Source organism: Arctopsyche grandis, chromosome 4, assembly GCF_051622035.1.
Source record: "Arctopsyche grandis isolate Sample6627 chromosome 4, ASM5162203v2, whole genome shotgun sequence".
In the NCBI taxonomy this organism is placed as follows: domain Eukaryota; kingdom Metazoa; phylum Arthropoda; class Insecta; order Trichoptera; family Hydropsychidae; genus Arctopsyche; species Arctopsyche grandis.
Genome location: NC_135358.1, coordinates 19,826,802 through 19,840,522, shown reverse-complemented (window position 1 = coordinate 19,840,522; position 13,721 = coordinate 19,826,802). Strand labels below are relative to the sequence as shown.

Below are 13,721 nucleotides of genomic sequence, written 5' to 3'. Positions count from 1 at the left end.
GGACATGTCAATATTTGACCTAAATATATATATAATTATTTACTACTTGTACTACATATTTTATCATCTAATGAAATGCTATAGGTTTTTCATTCTAAATTGACCCTTTTTATTCATTTCAAATTGAATCGTTTTCATTTCAAATTGACATTGAATCTCTTTATTTCTTCTTCTATGTATTATATGTATGTATATATATATATATATATATATATATATATATATATATACATACATATGTACGTCTATTTTTAAGATTCGTTTAAGTTCATTTTTTCATCGTGGGTTTTGCGCTATTTACGTAGAGCTTCTCAGAGCTCATTCTTTGATTACAGACTAAAGGAAATCTCAAGAGAAATCAGTTAATTTGCGCAAATTTGCTGAAGTTTTATTTGCTGAACTTATTGACATTATCATTTGTTGCTCCCGACTTTGGGATTAGGTTCTAAAATTACAGTCCGCACGGTGAATATTTACCACTTCTGATAAAAACTATAAATGTGAAAAAAAATTGTTTTTTATGTAGCTATTTTATGTATAAATAAAATAAGCAATTTTAATATTCTCCAGCATAAAATGGTCTATACGTTGCATAATATGTATTGTAATTTTTAAAATAAACAATCGAAGGAAAGGGTGGAAATTGGGGTAGGGGTCGTTTGATGTTGGTAGCAGAGCTTACACGAAAGCTCACTCGGTTTAATTTCGTTTTATGTCTCGGAGAGGCCATCATTTTACGGTAGTTGGATCGACGACAAAGACACGCCATCGAATTGACGAGTTGATGTCGCTTTGATGTTTTCCATCGGCCATTTTTCTCAGAAAAAAAATTCCTCACCATTTCACCCCACCTACTCGTTCCATTCACTGGCCACACTCCACCGCAAATTTGAGCACGATTTAAAATCAATCGGCACTAATCTTTTTCAAAGATGGGATTGTGGGAGGAGAGGGAGGGGGTGGTTTAGTCGTGGGAATAACGAGCTTTGAAATTAAACGAATTCCTGATTTATTGCCTTTTGTGGTTTCGCGACTTGGTGCTTTGAGGATTTTATCTCGCTTCAGGCCAAGTGTCGCATTAATAATGGAATCCGTCTGCATTTTCACCACAATTTTCAATTTAACGTTTGATTTTTGTGAGCGATTTATCCTGCAATAAAGGAAACCACATACATGGGCCTTCCACGAGAATTTGGCTTGCTGTAACCAAATTTGATACGAGAATAATGCCTACATTTTATCGGTCAGTGGCCCGCAAACCTTTTCAGTCACGTGCCCTTAGCGTTCTTGAATAATTATAGAAGTTTTGACAAAAATGTATGGCACTTATGTACAATATACACACACGCCAAACAGTATACATACATATTTATGTACATATACATATGTAAAGATATACTAACTTGTAAATTACCATTAACCCCTTTCGTCACGCTTTTTTTACTTGTTTTACGCAGAGGTGAATTTGTAATAGTTTTAACATAATATAAAACATTATTTTTGACCAAACCGGGATTTATGAGGTTTTCTATATAGATATTTTTAATTTGTTAATATTAAACGGGTAATATTTAAATTAGACAAAAAAATTCCTTAAAATATTTTTTTGTTAAAAAGAGTTAATGTAATTTTAATGATTAGTAAAATTTGTTCTCATTGACAAAAATATTACGTGTATATATGTATATGATTACGAGAAATGTATTATGTATATGTTACAGTCCAAATTTACGTTTCGTTTTTTCATGAACATACTAGTTTGTTCATAGACGAACCGATCTGCCTAGTTAGACTGTTAGTTTTAGTAGTGAATTAGAGTGTAGTTTTTCATGCACAAACTATTAGACATAAGTTCTCAATCGTTTGTCCCATCCTCTATGTATGTATGCTTACCCTGGGTTGAAATATTTTTAATATTAGAGGAAACGGGAAATATAGCAACGTTGCAATGTGGTTTCCATTGTATTTCGCTTTTAAATACTTGACGTTTTGACATCTTCAATGATTTAACAGCTAAAAGTTTCATGCGACATATTTGAAGATTTTGACCGTTTACTAAACTAAAACCAATTGTTCGTGTATGAACAAACTAGTATGTTATGAACGAACCGGAGTGAACACTTGGACTGTACCATAATTTTTGAAGAAATAGTCAAAACTTAATTTAGCATTTTTTGCAGACCACTAATCTATGTTGCCAAAATGAGCGGTATAAATAAAATTCCAGTCTCGTACACCGCCAAGTTTGAAAACTGATCTTTATCAAGAGTCAACTCTATCAAAAGTCTCGAGAAGCCACAACGACGAACCCAAACTTTACATTTTCTCGTAACTTTCGCGTTTGTTCATAAGGAAATTTACCCCTTTACGCGGTAGTTTCACTTAACGTACCTCATAGAATTAAATATCTACATACAGGTAGTCCTCGACTTACGACCGAAAAAAAGTAATATATATTTTTTTAATTAATTAATTTTCATGTAGATTTTTAATTTTATCATCAATTTAAATATGTATTCATTTGACTTATTGAATTAATAAAAATAAATTCAATAAAATACGGGCTAAGGAGCTCATTTACACAAAAAAATAATAATGACAAAATAGCAGATAGTCAGAAAAATATAAAAATCTTTTTCAAACCATGAAGTAGAGATAAAACCCAAAATTACCACTTCGGAAGTGAGACGAAGGACTCTAGTATGCATTTGAACATAAACAATAAATAATTTTATCAACATTTTTGTTTACTTTGACATTAGATGATGACATTAAAGTCATTTGTGAATGACACCTTTGTTTGGCGCGCTCCCTCGATTAGGTTTTACATCTTAATAGGGCTGGACACCAGTGCCTTTTCCATACAAACGTATTACACTTTTCCCTTCCTCAATTATGGCACTAGAGATATTATTTTTTAATATGCTATGGATATCCACCATTGGCATGCATCTGTGCATTTATTTTTTGTAGGAGCTAGGAGCCGCCAAACATCTATAAAATCGCCTCTTTTTTAACACCCACGAAAAAAGTCCAGCGTGCTTATTTAACGGTCGATTTAAAAAAAATACGCACAGAGGTGCATAGAAAATATTTTTCTCATACCGATAATGATTTTTTTTTAAAAGTTGGTCAAGTTTCGGAGGATAAAATTGGAGAATACGAAACCTCGATTTTGTCGATTTAAAATACGTATTATCTGGTCGAAGCGCAACTGTCGCATTCACTCAATATATATATTGATATATATTGTCGCATCCACTCAATATATATATCGAAGAAAGGAACGGCAACAAAATTAAGGTTTCGGGTGTACAGCCCTCTTAATTCTGATAATTGTACAGACATCTGCATTAGTGTTATCTTAAAAGAAACAGCAATAAATAGGTATGTTTTTAAAATGGTTTTACGTTTTATATATGTAAAAACAAAAAATACAAATTTTTGAAAACTTATGGTGCCTCTATTATTTTTTTCTGTTGACACAGACAGTTGAATTTATTATTATTTCATTGAATAAACATTAGACAAACAAAAAAATAATAACTGACTAACATGCCACTTTTAACTTGGGCAGTATTAGCAATTAACTGTGAGATTTTGGTGTTTTTACTAAAAATGAAATTTAAAAATTTGAAATTTGATTCAATATACCAGAAGCGAGTACAATGTTTCACTTCCGTGGTGGTAATTTTGAGTTTCATCTCTTCCTCCATGGTTTAAAAAGATTTTTCTAATTAGCGGTTTTTTTGTAATTATTTTTTTGAATGAAATTAATTACAAAAAAACCTTAAAAATGATATTAAAAAAAACCATAAGACGTTGGACTGAGGTATGTGTGGCTTAAAACGTTCTAAATGATATGAGCTATCAACCCTTTAAGGCTTTTTCACTTAAAATGTTCTAAATGATATGATCTACCAAATACCCTGTATAGATTCGACTTACGACCGAGGTTCAGGAAAGTATCTCCGTCGTAAATCATGGAACACCTGTATATCAATATGTATCTCAATGAATAACAAGTGAAAAGATTTTAATCAATCGCATATGACTGAGCTCATAGTGACTGATTACACGTCATGTTCTCGATTCGGTTTATTTATACTAATTTACACGATTACCTTTCATGCAAATGCGGAGGTATAATTGAGTGTTATCCGTATGTAGATAAATGTAGTATGTACATAGTAAGCGTTTGAATTTGCAATCGTGGCATTGCACGTGCCTTGTCTGCTTGAGGCACCGCAGATGTCTATTTATAGGAAAATTCGATGACAATTATTAATGACACGATAACATTTAAAGACGTCGTAAACACGCTCATAATATTTCTTACAATGTTAAAATTAAAGCTTCTTAAAGGCCAAATAAACATTGTTAAACCTGACTCGTTAGATGTTGTTTGCAAATCGTAAATTATGATAGGATTTTCTAGGGCAACTAAATATAATAATTATATTATATTTAGCAGCATATTAACCAGCAGCGTGGACTAGTGGTTAGCATATTATGCTTTCGAGCAGAGGTTCGGTTCCCACTGGTGGCTGCTAGCCAGACCTCGGTTTGTGACTCCAGGTCGATTTTTTCCTATCAGAGTTTGCCAATTATATATATGCTAGATTTATGCCCGTTTTTTTCAACGGGTGGTTTCAAAAACAAATTAATACACGATTAAAAACAAATCGCCCGAGCCTACTGCAAATCGAAATCGAAACGGGTGGTTTCAGAAAGAATTGATACACGAATTAGAAATTACGGATTACAAAGTGGTACGCTCCCCACTTCCCATGATGAAATCAAACATCAAATCAAATACGAAATGAAAATCGAAATCGATTTACTTGATCTGCGACAGCCGATAACTGCCGAAGATACGCGACTACGCACCGAATACTCAGCTGCGATTGGTTCCCCGTACTCTGGGCGCGAGGTGGTAGGTTCGACACCGCGTTCTAGAATTTATTTTATTTTTCAAATATCGTTAAAATATAAATTAATTTCAATAATTTCAATTAAAAATATATATTTAATTGTTATATATGAAAACAAAAAAAAATGGTTCAAAACCTCATTAAATAAAATTATTATAATTACGTATTGTGTATGTTACAGATAAAGTGTATCTTCCAGTTATAATATATTTTGACTACTTGAAATATATTCCGTCATACCCACGTAAGTTGATTCATATGGGGAATTACATTCCAACTGGTCAAAATATATTACAATTGAAAATACAGTTCAATTATAAATTAGTACCAGGTAAGGTGAAGAGGTTAGGTTTTCGTGAAAACGTCACTCGACTCGTAAATTAAGTTGGAAAGTCACAATTTTGTTTTGAATACATTCTTATAGTTATCGTTATAAGATACTCTTTACCATAACTTGTAATATCTAGCAAATATTAACGTATTATTGAATTCTTAAGCATTTGTAAAAACATCAGAAAGATCAAAATTTAATTCTTATATTACAACTGGCGCACATTGCTGAAAGTATATTTGCGCTTGTAGAGATATCATTTACTCGTTTAGTTGTATTCGAATATGATTGACCTAAACGCTAGTTGTGATGTATTACAACTGAAAATACACATCGACTCTAACATATACATACATACATACAATAGATTGTATGTTTGTTGCTAGAGTTTTAATCGAGTCTGCGAAAGCGCAAAAGTGCAATTATGACGAGTTCACTGACCTCTGAATTCTTAGCAATGTCGTCCCGACACTTGCAATTTAATTATCATGAAAGTATTTAGCAGGGACGCTTTTCCGAGAATAAACGTATATATATAGTTTAGGAGTGAAATATGCATGAACGTTCCAAGTGTTTTGTGTGAATTATTTGCATCTTATAAGATGTTAGCTCTGTCTCGAAAAGTGGAAAAAGTATTACATATCAATGTGTTGCTATGTATAAAAAATTTGTTTGCGATTGTATTACGTGTAATCAATTTTTGTTGATAGTTTTGGAGTAAAAAAATAATGCTAATTTCACAAAATTTTTATTTCAAATTATAAAATACATAATTAATATTGGCTAAGTTGATTAAACAAAACAGTCAAGTAACTTAAAAACGAAATAAATTTATCACAGCACAAATTAACAGCTTTGACATAAGAACTATTTTCAGTTACAATACCGAACTGTAAACAAATCATAAAACATATAAAGCTATATTGTTTGTATCTGTAAATGAAACGTAAAGGAGTTTTGTAAAAATCAGTACATATATAAAAACATTGTGAATTACGTGGAATGACAAAATATTTACAGAACAGCAATTTCTACATTATAGAGATTCAAACATAACGATGTTGATTCGTTTCATCAGTATCAAAAATATTTAGACGATTGAACAAATAATTAATACAATTAAATGTACTCGTTAGAGTATTGGCATAGATCGGTTACAATTTGATCGTAATCTTGAAGGGAATCTTCAAGTTTTTTGATCTGTTTCGAAACATCGACATGCGGATCATCACAGATATCTTCGATTGCTAAATTATTCAACTCGAGATCTTCAAAGGCTTGCAAGGGAGGAGCATGGTAGAATTCTCGATAAAATATGGCCAATTCTCCAATAGGGCTTGCCGTAGCAAAGGGACAATTGAGTTCTTTCATAAATTTGCTATCATCATCGTCGTTGATCGTCCATGTTCGTTTTCGTTCGATTTTGATATTTTTCTTTTCTTCTTCAGCCTGAAGTGCATCTTCAGCTTTATTGTCAATCTCAACTTCATTGATTTTCATATACTCACAATCGTATTGCCCTTGAGCGAGTTCTAATAACCAACTGCAAGGTGGATCATCGGGAAATACCAAATTTGAATCAGTGAATTCTTTTATTTTCGTCGTGTCTACGAAAGCTCCAAGTTTCATAGGTTTGGTGAGATCAACTGTCCTCTTTGGTTTGGCTATTACTTCTGCAGTTTTGTTTGAAATTTGTTGTGGAGCTATCACCATGTTGGTTCTATACTTTACAGACATGAACAATATGCCTCTACAACATGTAAGTCTGCTAAATTTGAACTCTTTAAAGTCATCTCCCAAGCTACGGTTATCATACTCTCCCAAATGCAATTTATAGAAAATGGTATACGAATCTGCATCTTGTTTCCTTGACATTTTGTAGGCTGGCATCACCCTCGTGATGGATATGAGCGACTTGAGCATCAAACTCATCCTGATAAATAAATGATTGAACACTTTAGGATTTGAATAGGTAGCCTTTGGAATTAGACCCAAGGTCCAACTCTCCAAAACCATTGAATTTCCATCAGCTGTCTTCAGCGAAATTTCGACGGACAAGGGTAATCTGCTAGTTATGGGTACATTCTGAAAAATTCTCTTTGTTTCTGTGAGTACATCAGGCACACAATTGACGGCAATGCCAAAATAATCATTGGCATATGAGAACGGCTTGCAATATGTACGAATTTTATTACCAAGACGTGACTGGACAACTACTTGAATTGCCTTTACAGCTAGTATTTTTATCAGTTTATCCAACTCATGAGCTTCTTGGCTTGACACCCTTTTTGACGCCATGTTGCGATTGGTTTCTTTTGTTTTATTAAAATTACTAAAGAAATTAAAATTTTCAATAGTCGCTTTACATTTCTATTACATAAATAGCTTTCATTGAAGATATATTTTTACCAAAACGTGTGTTATAAATGAATATATATAGTATATATATATATGTTTTTTTTAAGATTTAGAATTAAATTTTAATGTAAGAAATTTAACGTCCGATTTTATGCACGATAACTTGACTAATTACACAACAGTGTATCAATTTTATACGTCAACGGATATGATTGCTTATTAGAACAGGTCATTAAAAACAAATATAGAATGCACATAAGTAGTAAACGTTTACATACATTTGTATATGTAAACAAACACGATGGTTTGATGAAAAATAATATCTTAGATAAATAAATTCGATCCTTCAGTTAATTGATGGCAATAAAAAATATACTAATACACGATAAATCACTTGCTTGATTAAAAGTGATTAATCGTATACAATTACACATCAATTATAAAAACAAAAAAAAAAATCAGCGTTCATATGTATATAAATCAGTGAAATGTTCTCTAGAAAGCAAAATTAATGAATCTTATTAATAGAAGCACTTGCGATAAAATTTTAGTATTTACTTAAATAGTTATAAAATTAATACATGAAATCACAATATCAGCACCAATCGTATGAAAATAATTATCTTATTTGTGTAAATATATGTGATTGATTATAATTAGAAATCAATTAAAGTTGCGATGCAATGTCTGCGCGTGTAAATGTTACGAGTACGCTTTGTTGATTGTTCATGGACGACAAAGAAGGTTGTTTACAAAAGCGGGCCACAACATAACCTAAAATGATAAACGTCACATTTGGATTACAAAATACAACAATATGGTTGTAAATCGAACAATACAACGATGATTACTATAAACACACATATTTTGATCACAACTGAGGATACTTACGTAACAAAGGTGAATACAGTACACAAGTTGGCGGAGGGTAAAGTTTTTCTCGTGCGAAAACTAATTATTTCGTCGCAATAAACGACACATTCCATAGAGTTGGATATTTGCAGAGATGTGTGAGTGTCCGTGTAATATCTAATTATATAAAAATATGGAAATAGACGAAATAATACAGACTCGGTGTGGACAAATGCGTTGTCAGTCGTCAATCAGCTGGCACTGCGCGTCACTTGCGGTTCGTTGCTCGTTACGATTTTGGCCATAAGCAAATTTTACACGATCTATTTGTTTTTATCTTGTTTCGCTATATTATTAATGATACTAAAAAATAAAAATATATATTAATATAAAGGATGTATGTCTATTAATATTATTCGTATTTTCAAGCCGCCAAGTTTCACGAAAATCGTGTAACCATACATACATTGACATAAAAACGATAAACGGACTACTAGTCATATGTGAACCAGTCACAGGACAACCACTCGCTCTAGATCGGTCACACGTGATCACCCGTCACACTAAAACTGGTCACACCCTAAAATCGGTCACGAGAAAACTGGTTGACCGATTTTAGGGTGTGACCAGTTTTCTCGTGACCAGTTTAGTGTGACAGGTGATCACGTGTGACCGATCTAGAGCAACCCGTTGTCCTGTAACCGGTTCACATTTGACTAGTAATCACCGAGCCCATAAAAACATAATATCATATAAACATAGTGACGCGCTCTAGACCAGAGCCACGCAACCTCTTAATATTCGCGGCACACATTGTTTACGACTCATCAGTGGCGTAGCCAGGATTTTGTCAAGGGGGGGGTTTTGACAGGAAAAAAGGCAAGATAATTTATATTTAATTAATATAAAATCACAACATATAAAAATAAAGTAAATACGTAATAAACATATGGTATGAACAAAATTCAAATAAAATAAAAATACCGAATACTTTAAAAAAGTACGAAATTGAAAGAATCCAATCTTCGCGTATTCATCTAATATTTTTTCTGCACTAAAATTTATATCCCTATGAATATCTAATAAAGCAAGTCCATTTAGTCGATTTTCCAACATCGTATTTCTTAAATATGTTTTTAGTCATCGTAGTGTGGAGAAGCTCCATTCACTTGTGGCTGTTGTCACCGGAAGTGTTGCTAGAATTTTTAGAAGTATGTAAATATTGAAGGATTGCAAATTGCAATTGCAGCTAGTGCGTTTTTTGGCTGATTTTCACTAGTACTTATATATTGCCACCACATTTTCAACTCTCCAGTTAGAATGTAAGGCCCACAAAATATATCTTGATTGTAAATTTCCCTCGAAGTCTTTATCTTATTTTTTAAAACACTTGATGGTTGAGAGCTTTTTCCATCAGGAAGCAAACATTGGAAATTTTCAAGTATATGTTCACGTCCTAAAAATCTGTCATGGATTTGGGATAGAAAACTATCTAAAAATGGTACAAACGCTCAATTGCGACAGGAGTGGGATATTTTGCCGCCGACTGCACTTCGCCAAGGGGGGGGGGGGTCCAGACCCCCTGGACCACCCCCTTCGCTACGCCACTGCGACTCATACGAGTTTGCCAGCTACGTACATACATATGTACTTCATCGGCAATCGCTAGCTAGTCCGTACATACATGGGTGACAAAACGTTAACTAACATCGGTTTTCTCCCTCACACGCAATCTCACTCGCACGCGTTAGATCGAAGTGGTGCTCGTGGCAGTAAAACGGCCGGGGAGCAGAGGTTGCGACGCTCTGCTCTAGACTATGTACCGCCTTTAAAAAAAATCAAAATGCTACCCTTCTTTAAATATCATTCAGACGAAAAACAATTTCATAATAATAATATAGTTAAACTATTGTTTATCAAAAGAGAGGTCGAGAGCTCGAACACCGAGTGGAATCGAGTAATTATTCGATTTATATACTTAGTTAGTTATTAAATCCAGATCTCCTGTTAAAGTTTGCCATTTTTATTTAAGTTATTTGTTATGACGGATGCAATATAATCTTATTTGGCACCCTCTTTCATTTCTCGCAAACTCAAATTTGTTGATTGTTAAATGTACCCACATTGTAGAATGTGTTTAGTATTAGTTTAGTAAGTTTAGTATCTACAAGTTTGACAGCAGGTGCCGCTTTGGGGAAACCTGTTGGGCCGATTAAACGGGGTGCACCCGTTTTAATGAAAATAATTAGGATGCATGAACTAAGATCAGTCGAGGATGACGGTTCATTCTTGAATGTCAAATTATATTTATAAAAAAACATAAACGGAATATTGTAATTTTAATTTATAATTAAATTTTTTTTTATATATATTTTCAAGTTCGCCCATTGGCGCCGCCTTAACTCACGGGACGTCCCTGTATATAATAAATACGTGGATTATGCCTAAATTCTATTACACTGCGAATTATTTGTGTGTTGATAAAACGATTTTAAAATATCTTTTTATATTGCCGATTATCATTTTAAATTTGAATTACAATAACACAATAGAAAAATATTGTCATTTGTTTTTTCACTAAAAATTTTCTTGTCGTAAATATATATTTCAAAATGGTTGTATATACGAGTATTATGAAGAGACAGTGACTCTAAATTGATGGTCGTGAAGTCATTTTACGACTTACATACATATAAGGTATGATAATTTATTATAATGTTAAAATTTTGAATACTAAATTATTTATGTTATAAATCAAATTTTTTGTTTTCAAAAGATTAATGTTTATATATACTTCAATGTTTATCGTATGAAATATTACATATACACACATAGAATGTGAACGGTTATTTATATAATAAAAAACATCAAAGTATTTTAATATAAAATAACTTTTTAAAAAGTTTTCCATCTTTGAAGGACTGCTCGAGATTTTTTTTCACCACAAAAAAATCTCTGCCCTACATATTATAATATATTAAAACGAAAAATGTCAAACTCATAAAGTTTTCCCCTTCTTGGCTTCCTTGAAATGTCATTGAATTTTTTAAAAGTGCACATACCTACACATCAACATCTCGTCACGACAAAAAACCTGACCTTAATTAAGTACACGCGTATGATTGGTAATTGAGACTTTATTGAGCATACTTAAAACAAATTTTAATAATAAATACTTTTCGTATTTTATATTTAGAACTTATATATCACGCTTATACAATATATTAAATTTTAGGCAACTATAAGGAGGTGGAAATTGTATGGGGAGTGGGGACAAAAAGAGAGAAAGCTCGTTATTTAAACATGTTTATGCGGCATTCTCTGAATACATCCGGAATTATGTTTTCGTATGAAACTCCTCAAATTTGGGGGTAAATCTCTATTATTCTCCAAAATACAAAAGACGTTGAATTTCGAAACATTGTTACCACTCTTGAGAGCCTCTAAGCGCGGTGAGTTGTGTGTGTTATGTTCAAATTGTATTATTCATATTTTGATTACATTGTATTTGTCTTACAAACATAACCATCTACATATGTATGTACGTACGATTCAAAAAAAGGAAAAATGGAAATTTGGGGCAAATGAAATATTTATCAAGAGATATAGGAACATTTTCATATGTTGTTTAAAGAAAGTGTTCGAATTTTACCCGAGGGGGTATATTATATATGTAGGTATATAGTATAGAGGAATGGAATACGATAGGTACAGGGGATTTGTGTTAAGAAAAAACTTGCAGAATTCATTGGATAAAAGTTACTCCAGATAATGTGGGATTGGAAGAATAATGAGAATGCCTTATACATATAATATTATATGTTTTGATTTTGAAAAAGTCTGATGTACTGGGTGCCAGTGGCGTAACTAGGAATTTTGGGCCCGTATGCAGAAAATCATCAAGGCCCCCCCCCTCGAATTTTTAAATTGAAATACCAAATTTTTGGTTACGCAGCGCAGTATTAATATTAATATAATTATTGTTAATATATAGGTACATAATATAATTTTCTTAATTTAACTCACCTATTTGAAAATTTCTTCTTTCGAAGCTTACTGTTTGCAAAATCATGAATTAGTTGTTTGAAGTCCATTTTGGCTGCTTCTTTGTGCTCAATTCAAAGCAAAGATAGTTCATTGAGTCTGGTTTGACCGATCGAATTTATTTCGCATTCTTTAATTAATTTTAATTAATTGAATGTTCTTTCTACACTAGTGACAGTTACCGGAAGAGTAAAAAATAGCATGAATGCGGTATATACATACTTCTGAAAAATCACTCTCCAAACAACTGTAATTGGTAATAAGTTATTCTGGAAATTGCTTTATGATTATTGTTCCAAAAAGATCTTTCTTTGTTAATAAAAGTACATGTGTAAATTGAGATTCAAATTGTTCTGGGAAAACTTCTGGAAATTTCGATTCAAACAATGGTCTAGAATATCTTTTTCCAGCATATAAATAATTTTCCTAGGTTCAAGAAAACCGAAATAGTTTTTCACTACCTGCATTCCCGCAAAACGATTATTTTGTCGATTTATGGCCCCCTATTTCCGTGAACCCATAAGTAAGTATTGCTTACCCCCGCTATACATATAGTAGTTACGCCACTGCTGGGTGCGTATATTTCTCACCACTTGTCATAGGATTGTTTTAACTAATGTTATTCATTATGTAAATTGTTATCGGTGACAAAGTAAATCGAACGATAAACAAGCGTGTTCACTACACGACTTCCGGTCCTCCTGCTGATTCTTTTGCATTGATTTAGACCCCAGACTAATCAGACGGTTATGGTCGCGATAAAACATAGTACAATTGGGTATGCATCTTAGCAAAATGTCTATAAAATTGCATAGCCCGAGGTTCTATTCTATCGACTGCCACGGTCGACGATTCCTTGGAGACAACGCTGCGCACTTTAATTTATGGTCGTTAACTGACGACAAAAAAAGAAAAGTCACAGTTTTCCCCTTGTGGGGTTTTTATTTTTCAGCTGGTGTTGCGTGTCAAAGGTGGTTGCTGTTCTCAGACCATAATGGATAATCGATATCCTTCATTTCAATAACGATTCTTCCTCCAATCTATTATATTATATGTACATCGATAAAAATAATGAATCTAGATATCAATTAAAAATAATATCATATGAACTCATATACTCCTGTTTATATGTACATAATTACGAATATGAATAACGATCGGTCAACAATTTTATTTATTTTAACCATAGGCAGCGAGAAAAA

General features: G+C 32.6%; 1 protein-coding gene across 1 annotated transcript; it reads right to left on the bottom strand.

The window, feature by feature from the left end:
• Positions 1–6,001: 6,001 nt before the first annotated feature.
• On the bottom strand, positions 6,002–8,738 carry LOC143910312 (autophagy-related protein 13 homolog). Its single transcript, XM_077428729.1, has 2 exons — positions 8,515–8,738; positions 6,002–8,397 (listed from the first exon to the last, which is right to left on the bottom strand). The coding sequence occupies exon 2, from the start codon at positions 7,561–7,563 to the stop codon at positions 6,385–6,387; it is 1,179 nt and encodes a 392-aa protein (XP_077284855.1). The 5' UTR covers positions 7,564–8,397; positions 8,515–8,738; the 3' UTR covers positions 6,002–6,384.
• Between the last annotated feature and the right edge of the window lie 4,983 nt (positions 8,739–13,721).

Excerpts from the sequence above, each read along its gene's own strand:
- LOC143910312 (XM_077428729.1), bottom strand. The coding sequence starts at position 7,563 with ATGGCGTCAAAAAGGGTGTCAAGCCAAGAAGCTCATGAGTTGGATAAA.